The sequence below is a fragment of the Eptesicus fuscus genome, chromosome 2 (assembly GCF_027574615.1).
Source record: "Eptesicus fuscus isolate TK198812 chromosome 2, DD_ASM_mEF_20220401, whole genome shotgun sequence".
NCBI lineage: Eukaryota > Metazoa > Chordata > Mammalia > Chiroptera > Vespertilionidae > Eptesicus > Eptesicus fuscus.
In genome coordinates, this window is record NC_072474.1 from 37899575 (window position 1) to 37924854 (window position 25280).

The 25280-nt window shown below is 41.1% G+C and overlaps 1 protein-coding gene and 1 pseudogene across 4 annotated transcripts in view; one reads left to right on the forward strand and one right to left on the reverse strand.

The window, feature by feature from the left end:
• WDR37 (WD repeat domain 37) overlaps positions 1 to 25280 on the reverse strand; it is a 79384-nt gene that overhangs the window by 40252 nt on the left and 13852 nt on the right. For all 4 annotated transcript variants that reach the window (XM_054726532.1, XM_008150299.3, XM_054726537.1 and 1 more), the window contains exons 2-4: positions 12205 to 12382; positions 6860 to 6956; positions 124 to 219 (exon numbers count right to left, since the gene is read on the reverse strand). In XM_054726532.1, the coding sequence (XP_054582507.1) occupies positions 124 to 219; positions 6860 to 6956; positions 12205 to 12342 (331 nt within the window). In that variant the 5' untranslated portion in view covers positions 12343 to 12382. The remainder of the gene's footprint in view (positions 1 to 123; positions 220 to 6859; positions 6957 to 12204; positions 12383 to 25280) is intronic.
• On the forward strand, positions 4043 to 5696 carry LOC103293899 (F-actin-capping protein subunit alpha-1-like; annotated as a pseudogene).

Genomic DNA, 25280 nt, shown 5'->3' on the forward strand with positions numbered 1-25280 from the left:
CCTACACCTAAATTATAGACTCAAGTAGCGCTGATCACAAAAATCAATGAATTATGTCCTACATTAAATTCCAAATTCCCCCCATGTAATCTGCAGGGCACCATTCACAAGTACCCCACTTACCTTTAGTTTTCAGTTGGCCCTTACTCAGTTCTGCCCCATCGATCACTTGTCCTTCAGCAGCTAAACGCTCATTAAGAGTCTCAATTTCTCTACGCACTGGAAATAAAAAAAAAATTTTAAGTTAAAATGTGTCCCTACCTGATTTGGCTCACTGGATAGAGCATCAGCCTGCAGACTGAAGGGTCACGGGTTCAATTCCAGCCAAGGGCACATGCCCAGGTTGCAGGCTCTATCCCCAGTGGGGGGCATGCAGGAGGCAGCTGATCAATGATTCACTCTCTTTCCCTCTGCTTTCCTCCCTGAAATCAATTTTAAAAAATGTTGTTTAAAAGAAGAAAAAGAGTTAAAATGTATACTTTTTGTTTAAATATATTGACCACTTCCAAATCTTGAGCACATAAAAATGCTATATATTGGTATTTTCTAAACAAAGACCTGAATAATATCCTATAAACAAAATCACAGTTTATAGAGTTCTTAAAATATTCAAGACATGATTCCAAAAATAGAAACTGGTTCTCATCAAGCAGAGCTGTTGGATTTCAATATAATTTTTTCCCTTTGTATTTTATTCTATATATTTAAAAACATTATCCTGATATTGTCCAAAACTAAATGTAATATTACAGTCTAACTGAGGACACTGAAATCAAGGGGAAAAAACATAATCAGCCCTAACCGGTTTGGCTCAGTGGATAGAGCATTGGCCTGCGGACTAAAGGGTCCCCAGGTTCGATTCCAGTCAAGGGCATGTACCTTGGTTGCGGGCACATCCCCAGTCCGGGGTGTGCAGGAAGCAGCTGATCGATGTTTCTCTCTCATCGATGTTTCTAACTCTCTGACTCTCTCCCTTCCTCTCTGTAAAAAAATCAATAAAATATATTTTAAAAAAACAAAACATAATCATTGTTGTATGACACCATAGAGCACCAAGTGAGGATTATATATAAGGAAGATTAAAAACTGAAATTATGAAAAATAAATAGAAGTAGAGGTGTATGGGAACAGAAGAGGAGAATAAAGAGGAAGGACGTCAACTCTAAAGAAGAGAATGAGCAGAGACACTGAAGGGAGGAAGCAGACACAGCTGTGCTATGGACCGATGCTATTATCCCGCTGTTTCCACACTATGCAGATGAGAAAAGAGACCAGTGGGGGAAGGACTTATCCAAGGACACAACCAACGGTAGCCTTGCAGCTGGTCCCTGTCTGACCACAAATCCACCCAGCACTAAGGCTATGAGCCTGCCATGCTGCTTCCCAGGCCTGGACAAGATCAATTCAGACTAATGTGAGGCCAAGTGTCTGGGTGAAAGTGCAAATGAGATCAATTAGAAAGAAGGCCAAGCACAAAAGGCTCTGAACAAATCCAGTTTGAGCAATTTCAACTCTATCTCACAGGCAACAGGCAGTCACTGACGCTCCAGCATTAGTTATCTGTAAATCCTACAGTTTTTCTTAAAAGACTGTACAAATTCATAAAACACAAGGCCTTAGATCACAATGGAAATTCAGTAATACTTGGGTCCATACAACTGTGACACTAAAGAAAAATGCTTAAAATTAGATGCAGTACATGATACCTAATTTTATTTTATAAAATGTTGGAATAATTTCTTCCTCCGTAAATTTTCAAGATGGCCTTACAAGGAAAATACAGTATTAAAACATTAAATTTTCTAATAGCAAAGCTTAAATGACATAGGATTATACTCTCTTCACTATTGACCCAACCACACCACTTAGTTCTAGAGTAAAAGTATTCTAATAATAAAAAGCTGTTTATTAGTATTCAATTTTTAAAATCAATTTATAAAAGACCTGATTATGGTTAAAACTTTTACAAACACAAACCCTGGAAAATAACAAAAACTGGAAAGTAATAGAGCCGTGAGGGGTAAAGGACACATTTCCTAACATTTTACAAAGTATGACTTCATGTAAACTAAACAGAGCAAAAACAGATTACGTTTATAAAATAATTACTAGAAGAACTAAAAGCAAAAAATGCAGCAAATGTTTTCCTTTGCACAGTGGGATGGGTCAACAGGCAGAATAATGACAGATATGTTTCCTTTTTACTCTGCTTGATTCTTCAAGGCAGCGATTACCAACTGGTGTGTCATATCAGGCATACTGGTGTGCCACAAGAATTTTTAAAATATGCAATACCTGACTATTTAGTCAGGGGCACTGACCTCTTTTCCCTTAAATAAAGGATAAAAAAAAAATAACAGCCTGTAGAGAGCGCCCAGGAAGGCACATGAGCATTTCTTTAATTATTGTCAGCTGAATCCAGTGGCCTCGGCAGAGCCACGTCCTGGAAATACCCTTGCCAGAGAATACCCTTGCCAGAGGCAGGTGTGATGTCAGCTTGACTTTCAGCTTAGGCATCAGGGGGTGGGTTTCATTATCTAAATCCAGCCAAGCATCAGGAACAAACATGATTATCTGGCCCACCCAGAAGTGACGATTACAAAGAACCCACAAGAATGCACATAATCTCCTTTGTCTTGGGCTTTAGTAAAACTTCCTGGTTTTTGCAGTATAAAATAAACTCGCTGTACTGGCTCTGGGTCCCTGTCTCTCCATCAGAGGAGAGTGGTCCCACCCAGTCCCAGCTTCCCCTACTGTATTTGTGTCTGTCTCTTTCATTTTCTCAATCCCCAGTCACCCCTACTCAGGAACTGGACCACTCTCTAGCCTCGTTGGACTCGGAGAAGAGAGAAATATTTATATCTAACAGCCAACACAACAATAGCCATCTGGTGTGAATAAATCAAAATTGTACCTATTTATTTTATCAGATTGGCAAAAAAATGTATTTTTTGGTGTGGCACAGAATTGAATATTTAGTTTATGTGTGCCATAAGATGAAAATGGTTGAAAATCACTACTTTAAGGAAATGAAGAAATTGCTTCTAAAATAAAAAATTTTTAATGTTTTTTCAATTAGTTTACATTCAATATTTTGTATTAGTTTCAGGTGAATAGAAATTGTTTAAAAAAAACTAAAGACAAGAGAAAGAATATATGCATCCCTATGTTCATAGCAGCATAATTTACAACAGCTAAGATTTGGAAACAGCCTTAAAATGCCCATCAGCAGATGAGTGGATTAAAAACCTGTGGTACATGTACACAATTGAATACTATGCTGCTGTAAAAAAGAGAGAACTCTTACCATTTGCAACAGCATCGATGGACCTGGAGAGCATTATGCTAAGTGAAATAAGCCAGTCCAAGAAAGCGAAGTATCACATGATCTCACTCATTTGTGGAATATAATGAACAACATAAACTGATGAACAAAAATAGATCCAGAGACACAGAAGCATCAAACAAATCATCAAACCTCGGAGGGAGGGCAGGGAAGGGGGGAGGGGGAAGATCAACCAAAGGACTTGTATGCATGCATATAAGCATAACCAATGGACACAGACAGTAGGGAGGTGAGAGCCTGTTTTGGGGGGCAGGAGTGGGTGAGAAGAGATCAATGGGGGAAAAGAGAGTCACGTAAAACTTTCAACAATGAAGAATTTTTTAAAAAAAGAAACTAAAGACAAGCCCTGGCTGGCTTCATTCAGTGGTTAGAACGTCAGCCTGCTCTAACCATGAGTGTTCTTGGGTTCGATTCTGGTCAAAGGCACATACCTGGGTTACAGGTTCGTTCCCAGCCCCAGGCAGTGCATGTGCGGAAAGCAACCAAACCAATCAATGTATCTCTCTCACATCAACGTTTCTCTTTCTCTTTCTCTTTCTCTTTCTCTTTCTCTTTCTCTTTCTCTCTCTCTCCCTCTCTTGCTCTCCCCCATCCCCCCGCCACCCCATCCCCTCCCTTCCACTATCTCTAAAAAAAAAAAAAAATCAAAGATCACCCTTGGGTGAGGATTTAAAAAAAAAAACAACTAAAGACAAGATGGCCGACTTCGAGGATCAGGTGTCAAATGAGAAGTTACACATAGCTGCTAAATTCATCACTCATGCACCCCCCCCAGAGGAATTTAATGAAGCATCCTATATAATAAAGCGGTAATATGCAAATTGACCCTCACACCCTCATAAGATGGCTGCCTACGACCAGGCCAGCAGGGGGGTTAGTGAGGGACGACCAAACGACTGAACAGCAGGCTGCGTGGGGCGACCAGGCTTGCAGGAGGGGGCAGTTGAGAGTGACCAGGCCAGCAGGAGAGGGCAGTTGGGGGCACCAGGCCAGCAGGGGGGCCAGGTGGGGGTGATTAGGCTGGCAGGAGGGGCAGTAAGGGGTGACCAGGCCAGCAGGGGGGGGCAGTTAGGAGCGACCAGGCTGGCATGGGGGGGGCAGTTGGGGGGGCAGTGGAGGGTGACCAGGCCATCAGGGGAGGGCAGTTGGAGGCAACCAGGCCAGCAGGGGGGGGCAGTTGAGGGTGACCAGGCCATCAGGGGAGGGCAGTAAGGGGTGACCAGGCCATCAGGGGAGGGCAGTAAGGGGTGACCAGGCTGGCAGAGGGGGGGGGCAGTTAGGAGTGACCAGGCCGGCAGGAAGGGCAGTTAGGAGTGACCAGGCCAGCAGGAAGAGGTCAGTTGGGGGCAACATGGTCGGCAGCGGGGGGCAGTTAGGGGTGACCAGGCTGCAGGCGGGGCAGTGAGGGGCAATCAGGCTGGCGGGGGGAGGGGGGCATTAGGGGCGACCAGGCAGGCAGGTAGGTGAGCGATTAGGCGCCAGCGGTCCAGGATTGTGAGAGGGATGTCCCAGATTGGAGAGGGTGGAGGCTGGGCTGAGGGGACCCCTCCCCTCCCTGCACAAATTTTGTGCACCATGCCTCTAGTTCAAAAATGCCCAGCTACTTCTTAATAATGAATGACCATTTCCTTGAGGAAGGGGCAACACATGCATTTGCCCAGTATAATATGGATCAGTTCACATCTATAGAAAGAGAAGGATATGAAGATCAAGTCTCAATTACAAAACACAGTGACCTGAATAATAGCAGATTTTTTGATCCAAGAAACAAAATTTCCTTTAAGTTTAATCAATTACAGAAAGAAGCAAGTTACTTCCAGCCAGAGGAAGTACTAGTAGATGGAGGTCTGAAGTCCTGGAGAGAATCTGTGACAGCACTTTAAGGGCCTATGTGAAAGATCATTATTTCAATGGCTTCTGTGCTGTTTATGTTCAAACTATAGAAGAGCAACAGACCATTATTGCATGTATTGAAAGCCACCAGTTTCAGCCTAAAAAACTTCTGGAATGGTATTGAATATCACAATGAAAGTTCACCATCACTCTACCTACAGCCCAGGAGATTGGAGTACTTAAGATTCAGATTCATTATTATGAAGATGGCAGTGTTCAATTGGTTAGTCATAAAGATGTACAGGATTCAGTAACTGTTTCGAATGAAGTCCAAACTACCAAGGAGTTTATTAAAATCATAGAGCATGCAGAAAATGAGTATCAGACAGCAATTAGCGAAAACCATCAAACAATGCCAGATACCACATTCAAGGCCTTGTGTCGGCAGCTTCCAGTTACCCACACCAAAATTGACTGGAACAAGATACTCAGCTATAAGACTGGCAAAGAGCCCTAGCCGGTTTGGCTCAGTGGATAGAGCACTGGCCTGCAAATTGAAGGGTCCCGAGCCCAACAACCAGAGTATGTGCCATGACCGTGAATCAAACTGTAACCTCCTGGTTCATACGTCGATGCTCAACCACTGACCCACGACAGCTGGGCAACATTTTTATTTCAAATAAAATATATTTGTATTGTTTTAAAAAAACACATATAAAAAAAAAAAAAACTAAAGACAAACTAATTAAAAATTATTTTTATTTACCTTTAACTAATAAGTCAAACAGATAATACATTTTAGGAAATCCTCAAAATACAGTATATTTTAGCCCTAACTGGTTTGGCTCAGTGGATAGAGCGCCAGCCTGTGGACTGAAGGGTCCTAGGTTTGATTCTGGTCAAGGGCATGTACCTTGGTTGCAGGCACATCCCCAATAGGGGGTGAGCAGGAGGCAGCTAATCGATGTTTCTCTCTCATCGATATTTCTAACTCTCTATCCTTCTCCCTTCCTCTCTGTAAAAAATCAATAAAATATATTTTTTGAAAAATACAGTATATTTTAAATTTAAAAAGAAAACCATGAATCAATGTTTTCATAATTTATAGTATACTTTATGTAAGATGCATTTATTTTTTATAAAATCATAATTCAGATCAGCAGGTGTGGTCAGCATAACACTGCCCACCCCAAAGATAACCTGTGAACATGTGACCTCATGGCCAAAGGGCCCTGCAGGTATGACTAAGGTGAAGAACCACTGAGAGGGAGATCAATTTGCATGACTCAGGCGACCCATCCTTCCCACATGCCCTTAGGAGTGGGTCAGAGATGACAGAGGAGGGATGAGCCACAGAGTGTGGCAGGCTCTACACGCTGGGAACACCAGCAAAAAGGTGGGGACACTGTCCTCACTCCAAGTAAATGAAATCTGCCACAAGCCAAACAAACAGGAGGAGAAGATTCCTTCTCATGCCTCCAGAAGGAACACAGCTCTGCCCACACCTGATTTTAGTCTGCAGAGCTGTAAGGTAATAAATTGTGTTATTCAAAGCCACTAATCTTGATATGGCAGCAGAAAAGAAAACGAGTACAGTGGTGAATGTCCACCCACAAATTTGACTCTCAAAGATTTTTAAGTGAAAAGTTATAAAAGTATATTAAGAGAGGAAATACTCACATTCTAAGTTTTCAATATAAAGGTTTTCAAATTCTCTTTCTATTTGACCAAACAGTTCCAAAAGTGTACTGCGAACTGAGGAAGGCAGTTTAGAATCCTGTAGAAAAAGAAGATTTTGTTTAAAATGCATAAATGAATGACAAACTCTGATACCAAGTACCAATATATTTTTTCCAGTGAATCATCTTTTATCTTAAGCTTTTTTATCTTTAGATGTTTTATTTCTTATACATAAAATGCTTACAGAACTTAAAGTCTCAAATTTCTATAGATAAAACTAAAATCAAATTGTACAAATGGTTACCCAGGATAATATGGGATTCAAGAATAAGCATTTCCGCCCTAGCAAGTTTGGCTCGGTGTATAGAGCATCGGCCTGCAGACTGAAGGGTCCCAGGTTCAATTCCGGTCAAGGGCACATGCCTGGGCTGTGGGCTCCATCCCCAGTGTGGGGCATGCAGGAGGCTTTCAATACATGCAATTGATGTTTCTATCTCTCCCTCTTCCTTCCTCTCTAAATTCAATAAAAATACATTAAAAAAAAAAAGAATAAGCATTTCTTCAAAACAACATAATCGTTTTTTTACAAGGGAGGAAATAAGCCTACCTTATTTTTAAAATTCCAAATTTGTAGAGAAGGCATGCAGTTCTCATAAATAAAATTATATTATGTCCTGGCTGGGGTGGCTCAGTTGGTTGGAGCACTGTCCCGTACACCGTAAGGTCATGGGTTTGCTTCCCGATTTAGGACCTAGGTTACGGGTCAATCCCTAGTCAGGGAGCATATGGGAGATAACTGACCCATGTTTCTCTTTCTCTCTTCCTGTCTCTATAAAATTAATGACTATATCTTTGGGTGAGGATTTTTTTAATTACATTATAAGTAGCCTTTAAATTTTATCGTGTGGTATTATAAATTAATTTTAATAAGTTATATATTAATAGAAATTGTGCCTTATAGAATCCTCATGTCCACTGTAACTCTATGTAATACCTAAAAGATTATCATGAGAAGAGAAAAAAGAAAAATTTCACCTGTAAAAGCAAAACTTATATCAATTAAATGAAAACATTACCAATTAAGTTCCCAGTTAGCTCCTGGTGCCTGCTTGCCTCAGCACGTGCTCTGCATACCTCCAGTTCCATCTACACCTCACGGGAAGTCAGTGGGAAGAAGCAACATCTCAGCTAAATTTTTAGGTATGGTAAATGAGTAAGCAGTGCCCTAGGCACCAACTGTGTTCACAAGCATTTACCTTCCAGACACTGCTAATAACAGGGAGACTGACACAGTCTACATTCTATTGTAATTTCCTAAGGACATGGCCTATTGTGTAGATTATCTTCTGTGTGACCCCCCTTCCCAGTACTTAAGAGTATTCTTAAGCAAAATTCTTAATAAGTATTTCTAAAAAAGTGTTTTAATACTTGAACTGCTGACACAGTAATTTTCTAAGTGGTTTTTCAAATTTATATGCAGAACAAACTTTTTGATGTTTAGTGAGTTGCAAATATATATAACATTTATTAAATTCCTTCACATTAACTTCTTAGGAAGACAAGAATTTTAGGCAAAATGATCTCTAATGACATAAGCATTTTAGCAGTATGTTTTGAAGTAATCACAGAATGCTCAAGTAAATTTTACAAGCTACTTGAAAATATATGTGAAGCCTTGTTTATAAACTGAATCTGATAGAACTGGTCCACGAAGCCTCTCAATACCCCTCTAAAATACCAATTAAAAAAAAACATGAAAAAAAAAGAAGTAAATCTTAAAGTAACAATGAAAACTAAACTAAACTAAACCAGCACAATTAATGTTTAACACACTGTCTGCCCCGCCTCATGGCCCTTGCCTAGTCTCTTCCCTCTCCGTGCCATGTTCTTGCAGAAACCCTCATTCAGTTAGCCCTCCTCAGAGTGTCACTTGGAAGCTTTTCTGACTCCCAAGGCCCAATCTCCTCTTATGTCTATCAATTCCAACTCACCTACACCCACAATGTTTAAGATCCTTATTCAGCCACTGAAATGTTACATTTACTTAAATAGTAAACGCCTCTTAAAATGTAATTGTAATGCAGCTAAAACTAAGATGTCAGTGTTAATGTCACTTTATAAAATAAAGACAATCAAGAAGCAATGTGCAGTGAAATGAGAAATTTTCCACTAGAGGGCAAGAGGCCTGACAGAGCTCCTCCTGACCTTTCCTAACAGCTCTCCTAGTGCCATTTGACTTCACAGACCCTGAACTGAGGAATTTAACTTATAGTATCACTTGAGAAAACTCCTAACAGAAAAACTACTATGATTCAGTAAAGCTTGTAAAGGGATTTACATTTTACCTCAGCAGCATGTACCTGGATAAAGGACGACCCTCAATGAACGCTCCATGCGCACAGAGATTCAGTTGCCCTCTGCAACTACAGACTTCTCATCCCTGAGCTAAGCACTGCTTCCTAAACTACTTCCGACTCATGAATCTAAGAGATAATTTACTATAGCTTCTTCACACTAATCTTCACTATTGATAGTGCTCCCCCACAAACTCAAGAGCATGACTGTAACCTCCTCTAGAGAATGATGACCTATTGTTCAACTCAAAACCACTGGTAAAATCAACCACCTGTGTTCTCAGACCCCTCTGCTTACAACCACTAAGACAACTGCTTGCCCCCACACCACTGCTACCCTCCTCCCGCTGCTGAACCAGGCAAAGCACCTCACACCAGCCTTTCAGGACACTGGAATCATCGACGAGTAGGCACCATCCAAGGAACACTGGAGACACCACGATGAGGGCTGGGAGCAGTCCTAGGCTGTGCAGCTTGGAGGGCTCTGAATGGCCTTCACAAAAGGTTACCCTGAGATGCAATTACCCATGGTGCTACATCACAATGGAGGGCAGGCCCTCAGAGGCCAAGAGAAGAACACACATACCTCATAAGGCAGTTCATGCTAGGAAATGCTAGCAAAGGTTATAGACTTTTTCACTGCTAGAAATGTAAATAAATCTAACAATTAAAAAAACATGTGCCGAAACCGGTTTGGCTCAGTAGATAGAGCGTCGGCCTGCGGACTCAAGGGTCCCAGGTTCGATTCCAGGTCAAGGGCATGTACCTTGGTTGCGGGCACAGCCCCAGTAGGGGGTGTGCAAGAGGCAGCTGATCGATGTTTCTCTCTCATCGATGTTTCTAACTCTATCCCTCTCTCTTCCTCTCTGTAAAAAATCAATAAAATATATATTTTTTAAAAAACAAAACAAAAAAACATGTTAGTAGTGGCCAATGTGGCTCAGTTAGTGGTGGTATATCGTCCCGTATACTGAAAAGTCAAAGGTTTGCTTCCCGGTCAGGGCACATACTTAAGTTTGCAGGTTTAATCCCCAGTCAGGGTGTGTACAGAAGCAACTGATCAATGTTTCTCTCTCCCCTCTCTCCTTCTCTCTCTCTCTCTCTCTCTCTCTCTCTCTAAATCAAATTAAAAAAAAAAAAAAAGTATCATCAGGTAAGAATTGAAAAAAAAAAACACATTATCGTAGACTATTTACCTGCACTGACCAACATGGTAGCCAGTAGCTCCATTTGACTATTTAAATGTAAGTTAATTAAAATTTTTTAAATTCCTTAGTCACAGGAGACACCTAAGACTTATGGCTGCCATATCTGATAGCAAAGATCTAGAACATTCCATCATAGAAGGTCCACTGCACAGCTCTGGTTCAAACTCTTTCCTAAGAGTTATGGGCTGTGTTCCCACAAACTCATGTGCGGAAGTCCTGACCCTCCTGCATCTCAGAACATGACTTTATTCAGAGCTACAGTGATTGAGGTAAAACGAGGTCACTGGGGTGGTCCTAATCCAATCTGACTAGTGCTCTTATCAGAAGGGGAGATGAAAACACAGACACATACAGATGGACAACCATGTGAAGGCACAAGTAGGAAACAACCATCTATAAGCCAAGGGGCCTCGGAGAAACTGCCCACACCTTGATCTCCAACTTTCAGCCTCCAAGACTGAGGGAGAATAAAGTTCTATTAAGTCCCCTCAGTCTATGTGGTACTTTCTTATGGCCACCCAAGCTCACTAACACACTAAGAATATCAAACCCATTTTGGAGGCTCCTTAAAGTCTATGGTTTTTATTTCCAATACTGTTAAAATGTAGTTTCTTTTATAAAGCAGAACAAGGTATTTGTTCATTTATTTATCCATTCAATACGTATTAACAGGGTTCTAACTGAATATTTACTACGTGACAAGCAATTGCACTAGGTTCTGAGTGTGCACTGCTGCCCTCCTAGAAGCTACATCCTGGAGGCCCAGAAATCCGAGTCCCAGGCACGGTTCTAATAAGATCCAACATTCTAATGAGCCAATTTCTCAGATTTCAGCCTTATTTTCCTGTTATATTATGGCTGTTAAATTAGTTATAATTGTGAAGGAATGGTCATAAAACTATATGTATGTATGCTTCTCTACATGCTTACCTATACTATTATGAATATGTATTACATATAGTTATAATCTATTTTATTATCAAATATACTTTTAGGTTTCACAATACCCTTTAAAAACTAACACATTTTTGTCATAATAAAGGAACTAGAAAAAGTGTAAGAAAACTTAGCCTTATCAATAAAATATTAGTTCATCTGATCAAAAGGGACATCAAATAGATGATATTCTCACTACAGGAAAAGGAGAAAGCCAAGAAAACATACTGAAAGACCTCATTCCAGAAACTCTCCAGAGAACAGAAAGATCACTGAAATAATACCTGATTCTCCTTTTCTTGAGACTATTAGACAGATAACTAAAACTGCACTGTAGAATAAAAACTGTACTGTAGAACAGAACAAAGAAGAAAAACTGATCCAAACTGTCACACCCACTTTTTTTTATTACTATATATTGTAAAAACATTAACCTGGGGCCCTTGCTGGTTTGGCTCAGTGGACAGAGCATCGGCCTGCAGACTGAAGGGTTCTGGGTTCGATTCCAGTCAGGGCACATGCCCAGGTTGCAGGCTTGATCCCCAGGAGGGAGCATGCAGAAGGCAGCCAATCAATGATTCTCTCTTATCACTGATGTTTCTATCTCCCTCTCCCTTCCACTCTTAAATCAATAAAAATATATTTTTAAAAAACACAAAAAAACATTAACCTTGGAATTGAATCCTGTCACTGTGTAGGTTACTGTATTTGACAGTAGTTTTATTTGGGGGAGGGAAGTTAGGTTTGTTTTGTTTTTTTTGGTAACCCACACTTTTTCTCTACTTTAGAGACCTGTGTATATTTGGCTATTTCTGGAACATTACAATCATGCTCAGCACTAACTTACTTGTCCTTCTAACATTTCTCTTGGCAAACCCGTCCTCTCCTGTTCAGAGCTGTTAGTTCTTCGTATAGAAAGGCTATGAGATTTGCGTTTCTGTTTTGCTTGGCGAGCAGTTGAACAGCTCCCGCTTTCTGTGGGCATTACTTCTACAAGGTGATATCCTGGTCACTCCTGCAATAAGCTAGACAAAAGCAGGAAAAACAAGTACTTTATTTCTGATTACAGCAAATTGAACTGAAGGTAAAACAGTGGACGAGATAATGACTACTTTTAATTCCAAACTTCCTTACTATGGTTAACATTGACTATATAATTTAGAATATGACAAATTAACATTTTAAGGTAGAGACCACACACAGCCGTTGTTAAAAAGGTAATTTTTTATCAAATTTCATTAACATGTTTTAAAAATCAAATAGCAACAAAGACTTTAAAATACAGAACAACTCTCCCTTAACCAGCTTTCCCCAGACTCAGCCTACTCCCCAGGGGAACCAATTCTAACTGCAGGTCCTAGACAAGGGGTGGGGAACCTTTTTTCTGCCGAGGTCCACTTGGATATTAACATCATTCCAGGGCCATACAAAATTATCAACTTAAAATTAGCCTTCTATATTTGGTCAAACATTTAATTAACCAACCCCTAATGCCGTGGCAGGGCCAGACCAAATGATTTCTCAGGCCTTATACAGCCCAAGGGCCAGATGTTCCCCACCCATACTAGACTAGAGATTCTAGAGCAGCAATTTTCAACCCATGTGCCACAAGAAGTCTTAAAAGATGCAATACTAAACTATTTAGTCAGGAGCACTGACCTCTTTTTCCTTAGATTGTCAAATTTAAAAAATGACAATAGCCAACACAGTAGCCATCCCGTGTGAATGAATCAAAATTATACCTACATTTTGTTAGATCAGCAAGAAACTTTTTTTTTTTTTTTTTTTTGGTGTGCCACAGGATTGTAGTAATTAGTTTGTGTGTGCCAAGAGATGAAAAAGGTTGAAAATTGCTGGTCTAGAGGAATACAATGCAGGCCACATATGTAACTGTAAATTTTCTAGTGGCCACATTAAAAAAAAGTGAAATTACTTTCAATTATTTATTTAACCCAATATGTCTAAAATAGTATCATTTTCATAACTGCAAAAAATACTAATGGGATATTTCTAGTTTGTAAGCTTCAAACTTCAATGTGTATTTCACATTCACAGCATGCCTCAAATGGAACCAGCCATGTTACAAGTACTTGCACGTGGTCAGGGCTGCCATGAGAGAGCAGATTTTCATTTACCCATTTTGAATACTACATACTCATTTCATGCTACTATCAATTCTTCCTCCCAATATAACCATAAACATATATTAATATAATTTAATTAACATACACATGATATTTCCTTCCTCAAATGTAGATTCATATCTTGGGCATTTTTTACTCTTCTTGATCCTTCCTTTTCCCAATATATGTATGTTAGTTCATGTAATTTTAAGTAATACATGTATGTATCTTCCTTCTTCAACTACTGACATTTTGATTAGTAGCCCTGTGCACGAATCCGTACGCCAGTAGCTTTCTGCAGGGCCTGGCCGCTCCTCGCTAGCTGCCCAGAGGCTCCCCGCAGCCCAGAGGCCCATCCTCCACTGGGAAATGCAAATGACTTCCCTCTCTGTTCTCAGGAACTCTGATAAAGGGCTTCCTTCCTCTTTCTCAGCCGGCTTTCACCCCTGTGCCTATACCACCAGCCCCTCCAGTCACACGATCCTCTACCCCCCGCCCCCCTCTGGCTACCTGGATTTGACCTTGCCCGGGAGTCAGGGGCCACTCAACTCTGCTCAGCTTGCCGGTTCCTTCTCTTCTTATGCAAGCATTCCGCACCCCGGCCTGGCCAGAGGCCCATCCGCAGCCGGGCGCGGAATGCTCACTCTGCCACCCCCACCCCCCGGGACTGGGGGACTCCGGTGGGGCTGAGAGGTCTGAGCCATCTTTGTTATGGAGTGGCGGTTAATTTGCATATTACCCTTTTATTAGATAGGATCCTCTCCATTCCCCACTTCATTTTTTTATTTTTTTAAAGTAAATACATTGTTTGACACCATCAATCACATTTAGTTAAATGTAAGCCTTGGAGACATGAAACATCAATAAACAAACTACATGCAAATGAGAGTCCCACTTCACTTTAAGAAAGACTGTAGTATTCCACCTTTTCTTGAGCTCTACCCACAGCCACCCATCTCCCAACTTTTCTTCTATCATTTCAGATTATATAAATGTGAGAACAGAGTTATGTGCCCTTTTGATATTTTGAGCTTAATGCCCTTGAGATCCACCGAAGTTGCTGCACACACCAATAATTACTGCCTTTTTTGAGGGCTGAATAGTATTCCATGTATGGATGTACTACAATTTACCTTTCACCTACTGCAAAAAAATGTGGTTCTTTCCAGATTTTTACTATTACAAGCAAAGCACTATGAACAATAATACACAGGTTTTTGTGTGAACTCATTTGCATTTATTTTGAATGAATGCCCAAATGTGAGATTGCTGGGGTATAGTGAAAATGCATATTTAGTTTTAAAAAAGCATTATTGAGCCCTGGCAAGTATAGTGTGCTCAGTTGGTTAGGCATCACCCTGTGCACAGATTACTAGTTCAATTCCCAGTCATGCCGCCATCCGTGAATGGGGCACCGCCACCGCCCAGGTCCCTCAGTGATAGGAGGGACCCAGGCACCGCCGCCACTCCGACCCGCGAACACTGAGGGGCGGGACCGGGTGCCGCCGCCGGCCGCCGCCGCTCCCACCGCGCCTCCCGCCAACCCCATCGGTCCCCCCCGCGAGTCCCGCCCCCCACGCCTCTCAACAGCTGGATAGGCCACCCCGAGTCCTGCCCCCCAGCCTCCCGCCGGCCCAATCATGGGTGTAGCTGAGTGATGGTTATTTGCATATTACCCTTTTATTAGATAGGTTATTGATTTCAGAGAGGGAGGAGAGAGAAACATCAGTGATGAGAATCACTATCAGCTGCCTCCTGCATGCCCCCTACTGGGGATTGAGCCCAAAACCTGGGCATGTGCCCTTGACGGAAATTGAACCCAGGACCCTTTAGTCTGCAGGCCGACGCTCTATCCACTAAGCCAAACCAGCTAGGGCTCATTTTCTTCTTAAAAAATTTTTTTAATTTATGCGTTTTATAAGATGTGAAGTTTAGATCAAGGTTTTTGGTTTTTTTCTCGTTTGGAGTTTTTTGTTTCTACTGATATTATCCAATTTTGCAGCACTCTAAGTTGAGGTCTACCCATTCTACACTGAACTGAGAAAGTTTGGTATACTGGTCAAAAATCAATTGGCTATATTTATGTGGGACTAGAGGACCGGTGCATGAAATTCATGCATGGGGGGGCCCTCAGCCCAGCCTGCACCTTCTCCAATCTGGGACATCCCTCTCACAATCCTGGACTGCTGGCTCCTAATTGCTCACCTGCCTGCCTGCCTGATTGCCCCTAACTGCCCTCCCCTGCCAACCTGATCGCCCCTCACTGCCTCTGCGAGCGGGCCTGATCGCCCCTAACTGCCCCCCCTGCCAGCCTGGTCGCCCCTAACTGCCCCCCACCCCCTGCCAGCCGGGTCACCTCTTAGTGCCCCCCGCCGGCCTGGTCGCCCCCAACTGCCCCCCACCAGCCTGGTCACCCTTCACGGCTCACCCGCCAGCCTGGTCGCCCCACGCAGGCTGCTGTTCAGTCATTTGGTCATCCCTCACTAACCCTCCTGCTGACCTGGTCGCCCCACGCAGCCTGCTGTTCAGTCATTTCGTCATCCCTCACTAACCCCCCCTGCCAGCCTGGTCGCCCCACACAACCTGCTTGTTCAGTTGGTCATCCCTCACTAATCCCCCTACTGACCTGGTTGCCCCATGCAACCTGCTTGTTCAGTTCTTTGGTCGTCCCTCACTAACCCTCCTGCTGGCCTGGTTGCCCCACGCAGCCTGCTTGTTCAGTCGTTTGGTTGTCCCTCACTAACCACCCTGCCGGCCTGGTCATAGACAGCCATCTTGTGAGGGTGTGAGGGTTAATTTGCATATTACCTCTTTATTGTATAGGATTACTTTTGGGTTCTCTATTTTGTTCCACTGATCTATGTATCTATCCCTCTCCAATACCATTCTTGATTACTGTGCTATCTCGAAATTGGTGATTCCTAAGCTGTCTTAGCTATTCTAATTCCTTTGGCTTCCCATATAAATTTAGAATAATCTTTCCCATATCTACAAAAACCTGATGAAATTTTTATAGGAATTGTGTTTAATCTATTCATCACTTTGGAGGTAATTGGCATCTTTATTATGTTGAGCCTTCTAAACTATGAACACAGCTTATTTAGATTTTTTTTCCTGTTTTATAGTTTTCTGCATAAAAGTTCTCCATGTCTTCTCAAATTTACACTGAAGTTTATATTTTGAGCAATTTAAATATATTTTTATTTCCATTTCCACGTTAATTGCTAGTACATAAATACAATTTATTTTTTTAATATCTTGAGCTCATATCCCATAATCCTGTTGAACTCATTAGAGTTTTAGAGTTTTTTTGTGTATAGGTTCTTTGGCATTTTCTATGTAGACTATTATGTCATCTAAAAACAGCTTTATTGCCCTGGCTGGTTTGGCTCAATCCACAGAACATCGGCCTGCAGACTGAAGGGTCCGGGTTCAATTCCAGTCAAGGGCACATGCCCAGGTTTCGGGCTCAATCTCCAGTAGGGAGCATGTAGGAGGCAGCCAATCAACGATTCTCTCTCATCACTGATGTTTCTCTCTCTCTCTCTCCTCCCTTCCTCTCTGAAATCAATAAAAATATATTTTAAAAAATAAAAACAGCTTTTTATCTTCTTTTCTGATCGGTATGCCTTTAGTATTTCCTTTATCTTAATGATCTGGCTAGAAATTCCAGTACTTGTTGAATTAAAATAGTGACAACAGCCCAACCGGCGTGGCTCAGTGGTTGAGCATTGATCTATGAACCAGGAGGTCACGGTTCAATTCCATGGTCAGCGTATGAGCTCAAGGCTCAATTCTGTGATCAGAGTACATGCCCCGGTTGTGGGCTTGATCCCCAATGGGAGACGTGCAGGAGGTAGACGATCAAGGATTCTCTCATCATTGATGTTTCTATCTCTCCCTCTCCCTTCCTCTCTGAAATCAATAAAAACGTATTTTTTTCAAATAGTGACAACAAACATCCTTGCTTTGTTCTGATCTCAAGATAAAAATATTCAGTATTTCACCATTAGATATGATGCTAGCTGTAGGTTATTTTGTAAATATTGTTACCAAGTTGAGAAAGTTCTCTATTGTTTGTTTTCTGAGCATTTCGGGAATGAGTATTGAATTTTGTCATCTATCTTTCTGAATCACTTAATATGACTGTGGGGTTTTTATCTTTTTAGCCTGCTAACAAGTCAATTACGCTGATATCATGTAATATAACATGAATGTAACATCAGTTTATTCAATGAATAAACCCCACTTGATCACGATGCACAATTCCTTGTTCTCTCATTTTGTTTTTTTCCTACCTTCTTGGGTTACCTGAATATTTCTGAGTGTGTGTGTTTTTTTTAATATATTTTTTAATTGATTTCAGAGAGAAAGGGAGATAGAGACATCAATCATGAGAATCATTGATTGGTTGCCTCCTGCACACCCCCCATGGGGGGGGATCAAGCCCACAACCTAGGCATGTGTCCTTAGCCAGAATCGAACCTGGGGCCCTTTAGTCCGCAGTCCGACGCTCTAGCCACTGAGCCAAACCAGCTAGGTCTTACCTGAGTATTTTTTAAATTTCATTTTGATTTATTTATAGTATAGTTTCAGTTTATCTCATTGTTATAACTTTTTCTAGTGACTGTTGTAGGCAGTGATGGGCAACCTTTTGAGCTTGGTGTGTCAAACTTCGCCAAAAAACTGAGCATAACTCGGGTAGTGTGTCACTTTGAGGAAAAAACTAACTCCAAGACTCAAGTCACAAATGTTTCATCCTCAGGAGCAGCAAATGTTTCATCATCGGCACGCGGCCGCATGTCATCAGAAATGGCTACACGTGTCAGTGCTGACACACGTGTCATAGGTTCGCCATCACTGGTTGTAGGCATTACATTTTCATAACATATCCCAGGCTACTGATTATCAACATTTTACCAGTTCATGGTAAAGTGTAGAAACCTTACCTTCTTCCTCTATGCCCTCTGCCCACCCCCATTTCTAACATCATCATCTTAAAGATTTCCTCTACAAACAAAGAGAACCACGTCAGTTATGCTTCAACCTTCAAAAGGGTGTCTATTGAATTTACCAATGTTTGTTCTTTCCATTGTTAATTCTTCCTTCCTGATGTTCCCACATCCCTTATGTCATTTTTCCGTTTAAAGAACTTCCGCTACCTTTTATTTTAGGGTAGGCCTGCTGGGGACAAATCATGTGAAGGATGTTTTCCCTTAATATATTATTCTGAGTTGATAGTTACTCTCCTTAAGTAATTCCTTCTGCCATCCATAGTTTCTAATGAGAAACCACTGTAATTCAATTTGTTTTTCCACTATAGGTAAAGAGGTATATTTCCCTCTCACTGCTTTTTTGTCTTTAGTTTTCAGAAGTTTGACTATGATTGTCTTAGCATGGATTTCTTTGAGGTAATCCTGCCTGGGTACCACTAAGCTTCTTGAAACTATATGTTTATGGCTCGACAAATTAGGTAACATTGAACCGGTATTTCTTCAAATATATTTTGAGCCCGACTGTCTTTTCTTTCTGGGACTCTGATGACAAGAATGATAGATAGGTCTTTTGTTAAAGTCCTACAGGTCCCTGAGGTTATTTTTTCCAGCCTATTTTCTCTGTTATTCAGCTTGGTATTTGTCTTCAAGTTCACTGAATCTTTCCTGTGCCTTTTCCATTCTGTTATTGAGCCATCCACTGGTTTCATTTATTCTTTTTCATTCTGAAATTTCCATGTTTCTTCTTTATATCCTGTATTTTCTTCCTGAGATTTTCTATTTTTATTTGTTTCAAGTGCTTGTGATTAATCATTAAAATATTATTACTGCTTTAATATCCTTCTCAAATAATTCTAACATCTGTCATCGCTGTCGTGCTGTCAGGTGACCTCTCATTCTCAAGTGAAGATTTTCCTGATTCTTCATGTGACATGTGATTTTTAAATGAAGCCTCAACATTTTGGGTATTATGTTATCAGACTTCAGATCTGACTTAAGTCTTCTATTATGGCAGGTCTCTGCTGGCACTGCAAGAAGCAAGTAAAGATGGGCACTACCTTATTCCTGCCAGGTGCATATCGAAAGTGGAAGGAAATTGGGGCTCCCCAGACTCCATTGACCCAAGTGGGTAAGAGTTCAGCCTCTCTCGTGACCTCCGCTCATACAACCCTGGCTAAACAAGGGGTTCCTCCTAGTCACTGCACCTTATATGGCCTCATTACCACTGAGTGTGGTGAAATTCCTCTCTCTACTAGGATTCCTCTGACGCCACCCCAGCAGGAAGAGGGGTGGATGTGCTTTGTTGCCACTCTGCAGAAATGAGACTCCCAGCCCCCTCACCTGGCCTTCTCTGATACCACCCAGCAGAGTGTCACCTCAATATACTAGTAGTTGTTAAGGGTAAAAATCTAGTTTCCCCATCTGGCTTTTGACAGCAAGAGTAAGGGTGGGGGTTCCAGTTCTCTTAAAGTGTTCTGTCTGATGGGATCTCCCTCTCCTGGTCTTTCAACTAGAAAGCACGTTTTCTAGGGGCTTTTTGTCTGAACCCTTTGGTGTTGCTGGGTTGTTGGCTTTTCCAGTCTCAGTCTGGGACATGTAGGCAAAAAAAAATCCAGGGAACTAATTTCTGTGTCATTTCTCAGGTCCAAATATACCCAGTCAGTCTACTTCCTATCTCCACCTTTTAGTCTTATATTTGTTTTACCTGTAATGTTCAGTGTTTTTAGCTTAGGGGGAGGAACAGGAACAGTACATCTGCTCCATCCTTCCATAAGTTCAAAGCCAGATCACCTTTTGTGTCTCACATTGTATTGTGTAGGCCTTGTAAAATGGCAGCAAGAAAGTCTCACTTTACAACACAGGCAGACATTCAAATTGATCAACTCTGAATGTTTAGGTTTAAAATTTTGCAAGTCATTAATTTATTAAAATTTTCTGTAACATTATGTAGACAAAATGTAACTCAGCCCTGGTCCGTGTGGCTCAGTTGAGCATCATCCTGTACACCAAAAGGTAGCCAGTTTGATTCCCAGTCAAGGCATTTAACCCAGGTTTTGGGTTTGATCCCAAGGCAGGGTTCATGCAGGAGGCAACCAATCGATGTTTCTCTCTCACATCAATGTTTCTCTCTCTCCCTCTCACTTCCTCTCTCTCTAAAAGTCAATAAAAAATTATATTTTTTAAATGTAGCAATCTTTAATACATCACACCTTATTTCACCTGTGAATTTTGGCTCTCCATTGAATAACATTTTGCTTCCCTTAGAAATATCAGTCAATGTGTTATCAGCATAATTAGCTAGTTATTAATAAAGGATTTATTATCAGTAGAACTGGAGTTCTTAGGGTGCTGTGAGAAAAAGAATTTCCTGAGGCTCCCATGAAAGGATGGGGTTTCATGGAAAGCTTTATTGATGATGTAAAATTATAGGAGTTCCTCTCCAAGGTCCCATCTCCATCTACCCTGCCATGGAAAAAGTCCAATCTTGTCTTCAGCAGGGCCAGAACAGGCCACTGCCCAGCATTTCTGCTCCATATTCAAGTCCAGTCCAGTTCAGCATCTGGCTAGCTTAGCTTGTGTTCCCAGCTGCAGTCCATCACGTGAGGTGTCTGCATGGCCATGGCCCATGAGGTTGCTTAAGGTCACATGGAGAAAGAACAGGCCAGCGCATAGGTAAGTGTGGGTCACAAAGCAAGTAGGAACAAGAGAATAAGAGCCAGGAAACAAGAACAAACAAGAGGGAACTCTTTAGGGATTTTAATTTTCCAAGATTTCACACACTTCTGATGGGGTCCACCCCACTAGTCAATCCATTGTTCCCCAAGCCAGAGTGACAGGCCAGCACCTTCCCTATGTCACCTGGACTTCACTGCACATGCACCCATCTTGCTTTTCCCACCAACAATCCAGTACTGGATGGGGGAAGGGAGGGGTGTTAATTCCCTTGGAGGGACAATGCTTTGATTCCTTGGGGTGTGAAGGAATAGTTTCCTAGTAGCACAAATAGGCCTCTACTTCCCAGCTGAATATGCTCAACAATGTCTGACTCTCCCTTTGCTCACTTCTTTTATTAATATTTCTACCTAACTAATTACGCCAATAACAAATTGAAGTATACATTTTGTCACTTCAAATATTTAGTGGAATGCATGTAAATAATTTGGTTAAGTTAAACACCTCACGCAGAATGATATCCATAAAGCCCAAGCTTAAATGTTAACTTCTGGAAAAGGTTTCCTTTGACCACCACTAGTCTTAGTGCTTCATGACCCTTACCCACATTTGTACTAAAATCTTATTTGTGGTTTTTTTACTCAATGAATGCTTCCCCCCTACACCTTCAACACCATGAGGACTGGAGTGTGGCTATTTGGGTTCACTACTGTATTTGAAGGGCCTACCATGTTGCCTGACAAAACCATCCTCAAACAGTTGATGAATGTATGAATGAATGAATGCATCTACCACTGATTAGCTGTGTAGTAACCTTTGTCAAGTAACTCTACCACCTTCCTAAGGCTTAGTTTTGTCATCTTTAAGCAGGGATAACAGCACTTATTTCATTAAAGTAATTCATCAAATATTTGTTGTTCATCATCTAGGTACTAGGAATACAGTAGTAAACAAAACAGACTTGGTTCCTACCTTCAGGATGCAGAGTTGGATTTTAAGCCAGATATTAAATGCAGGATCTCATAACTTATTACAGCAATTATAAATTATGATGCATACTATGAAAGAAATATATAGGTATTATGAGAAGACCAGACATTAGCTAAAGTTAGGGAGGGCATTCTGAGAAACTCATTTAAATTGAGACTGAAAAATTAGTAACAATTAACCATGTGGAAAATAGAGAGGGACAGGAACAGTGCATGCAAATCCCCTGAGGTGGGAATAAGACTGGTTTATCAGAGATACTAAAGATAGGTAATGTGGCTACAACATAGTGAACAAAGGAGAGAATGGTGGTGCAAGATAGGCTAGAGATACAGGCTTAGATTGTTCTTTTACATCAAAATTTTATCCTAAAATAAAAAGGGCAGCACTTAGATTTTAAGCCAATAAGTGACACTAGATTTGCATTAAAAATCAGTCTGGCTGCTGTGTGAAAAATACACAAAAATAACAGGTGACTAGGAATGGGGAAGCTAGTCAGGAAGTTACTGAAGCAGTCTAGGCAATAAATAATGACAGTTAAGATTAGAGGGTAGATAAACGGATTTGGGGAGTGAGGGAGCTAGTGGGGAAGAAAAGAGGTTATCAAGGAGAGCCCTAGTTTCTGAGGAAAGAGGTAGGTGAAATGGAGGCCAAAACACTGACATGAGACAGCAGATTTGGAGAAGTAATCAAGAACTAATTATTGAACGTATTATATTTGCAATGCCGTTGAATATCTAAAATACAAGGAGGCAGAAGGTGTAACTAGACTGTATTTATAAAATCTGGCAAAGGTCTGGGCATTTTGACCCCATCATGATTCTACTAGTAGATCCAATGCTTTGCCATATTACTTTCTTTGCAAGAAGGAAAGTTTATAATTCATATTACTGGTGAAATAAGCATCACAAAATAAAACTGATGGTCCCTTAAATGACATATGGAAACATTATTTTTGACTGAAATATGAGAGGACAAATCTTTTGATGAAATTTAGATCTGAAAATTTTGAACTATAGAAATTAGAGAAAAAAAGAAAAAGAAATTAGAGATGGTTGAAATAAAGGGATAAAGAAAAACTCATGCTTGGCTGGTGTCACTCAGTGGTTGAGCATCGACCTATGAACCAGGAGCTCATGGTTCAATTCATGGTTACAGCACATGCCCCAGTTACAGGCTCAATCCCCAGTAAGGGTTGTGCAGGAGGCACCCAATTGATGATTCTCTCTCATCATTGATGTTTCTTTCTTTCCCTCTCCCTCTCTGAAACTAATAAAAACATACTTTAAAAAAAAGAAAAAAACTCACAATGGCAGAAACTTTAATTGGTGAGATTTTATTTAGAAAACAAAGGTTCTATTGATATTCAGTTCAACAAATTTGAATATAATCTCTCTATATATAAAAGGCTAACATGCTAAGTGTCCGACCGTCTGACCAGTCGCTATGACACGCACTAACCATGGAGGGGGAGGGCAGACACTCAATGCAAGAGCTGCTGAGCTGCAGTGACTTGGCAGCGGCAGTTCTTGGGTGATGCACCCCAAAACCAGAGAGGAGGGAGCCCAATTCCTCACGGGGCTGCGCAATTCCACCTTCGGCCGTGGGTTATGTTGTTGCTGGGGCACTGTCAGGCAGAATCTGGTTTACTGCACGCTTGCGTTTGTGTTGCACACCCTGTATGACAACAACTTTGCAGAGTGCCCTCTCACACTCTGGGACCCCTCAGGGGACGTTGGAGAGCCCCGATCCCTGCAGGCCAGGCTGAGGGACCCCACCTGCCAGAGGGACCCTGCTCACTCTGAAGACACGGGGGAGGGACCACAGAAGGTTGGCTCCAGCGCGTGTCCAGCCCGGCCCATCTCACCCAGTCCCGCCCCACCGGCCAGCTTCTATTTCCTTTCAATGTGCACTAATCTGTGCACCGGATCACTAGTAAATCTATATTATGAAACAATTCACATGATCCCCCATGGAACTATAGCTTAGTGTTTTTTAATGGAAACATTTAGAAACTATTTAACTGTGCCATATACAAGAATTGGCCAAGAAACCAAACTAACTTAATGGAGTCTTCTCCAGAAATTATATTCTTCATGAAAATATAGAAAGGTGAATATAATTCTCTTTACCAGTGTTACACATATTAATAACTTCATAAAACATATCAGTTTCCAAAATCATTAACAGCAACTTACCAATTATTTTGCAGTTTATAAGGTGCTTTGTAAAGAAATGAAAAAAATCTAAACCCTGTGAAAGCTATCCTGGTGAGACCTCAAAGAAAAAAAGGAGACTTTATCTTTAGGCATTTAAATCAAACAAATAAAATAGTAAAGGGTTTCTCCTTCCTCTCTCAAGAACACTAGCTGAAGCATTCTGTTAAGTATAAACTGTGAAGTTAATGGACTACCAAGAGTCTATCACTTGGTTATACAATGTGCAAAGTTTGCAGTAACAACCTTCCTTTCACCTCACAGTGCATTTTCTCTTAATAGCACACCTCAGCCACTGTACCTTCAGTAGGAAATTAGCAGTCTTCTTCACAATTAATTTTTTAAAACCTCACCTTCTGTCTTTCACTGAGAGCTTTTAACCCATCACTGATCTCCATGAACCACATGGTGTTGTGCACTTTGCCTACTTTTGTCACTTCACTGAACAGTCCAAACACGGGTAATCTTTCCTCACTGATCAATTTCCAACCATACATTCGAACTATTGTAAATTATAAATGTGGAAGAAGTTTGGTTCTCTGAAATCTGGCATCAAATGGAGCTTTTCCATACTAAGTGATTTTATTTTTCTGTAACTTTCTAAAGTCTGTGCAGTCACATCTCAGATGTGAGTTCATGTGCCTATGCTTTACATGGACTATTAACACTAAATTATCCAGAAAATTCAGGTTCTGCCTTTCTCGAATTTTTTCAGCTATAGTTACCATCCTTCCAAAACTAAGTCTGTAGGTTCCTCTACTTTTAACCTCTTTTAAATTTCTTCTTTTTTTCTGTTGTTAATCTGTCACATTTTTTTCCCTGAAACTTTTTTATTTTTACTTTACTCATCTCTTCATTCACGTCCCATCTTTTCCCAGCAGGCATCACTGGTCCCAGCACCACTTCCTTCCTTTCACAGCAGACCCTGCA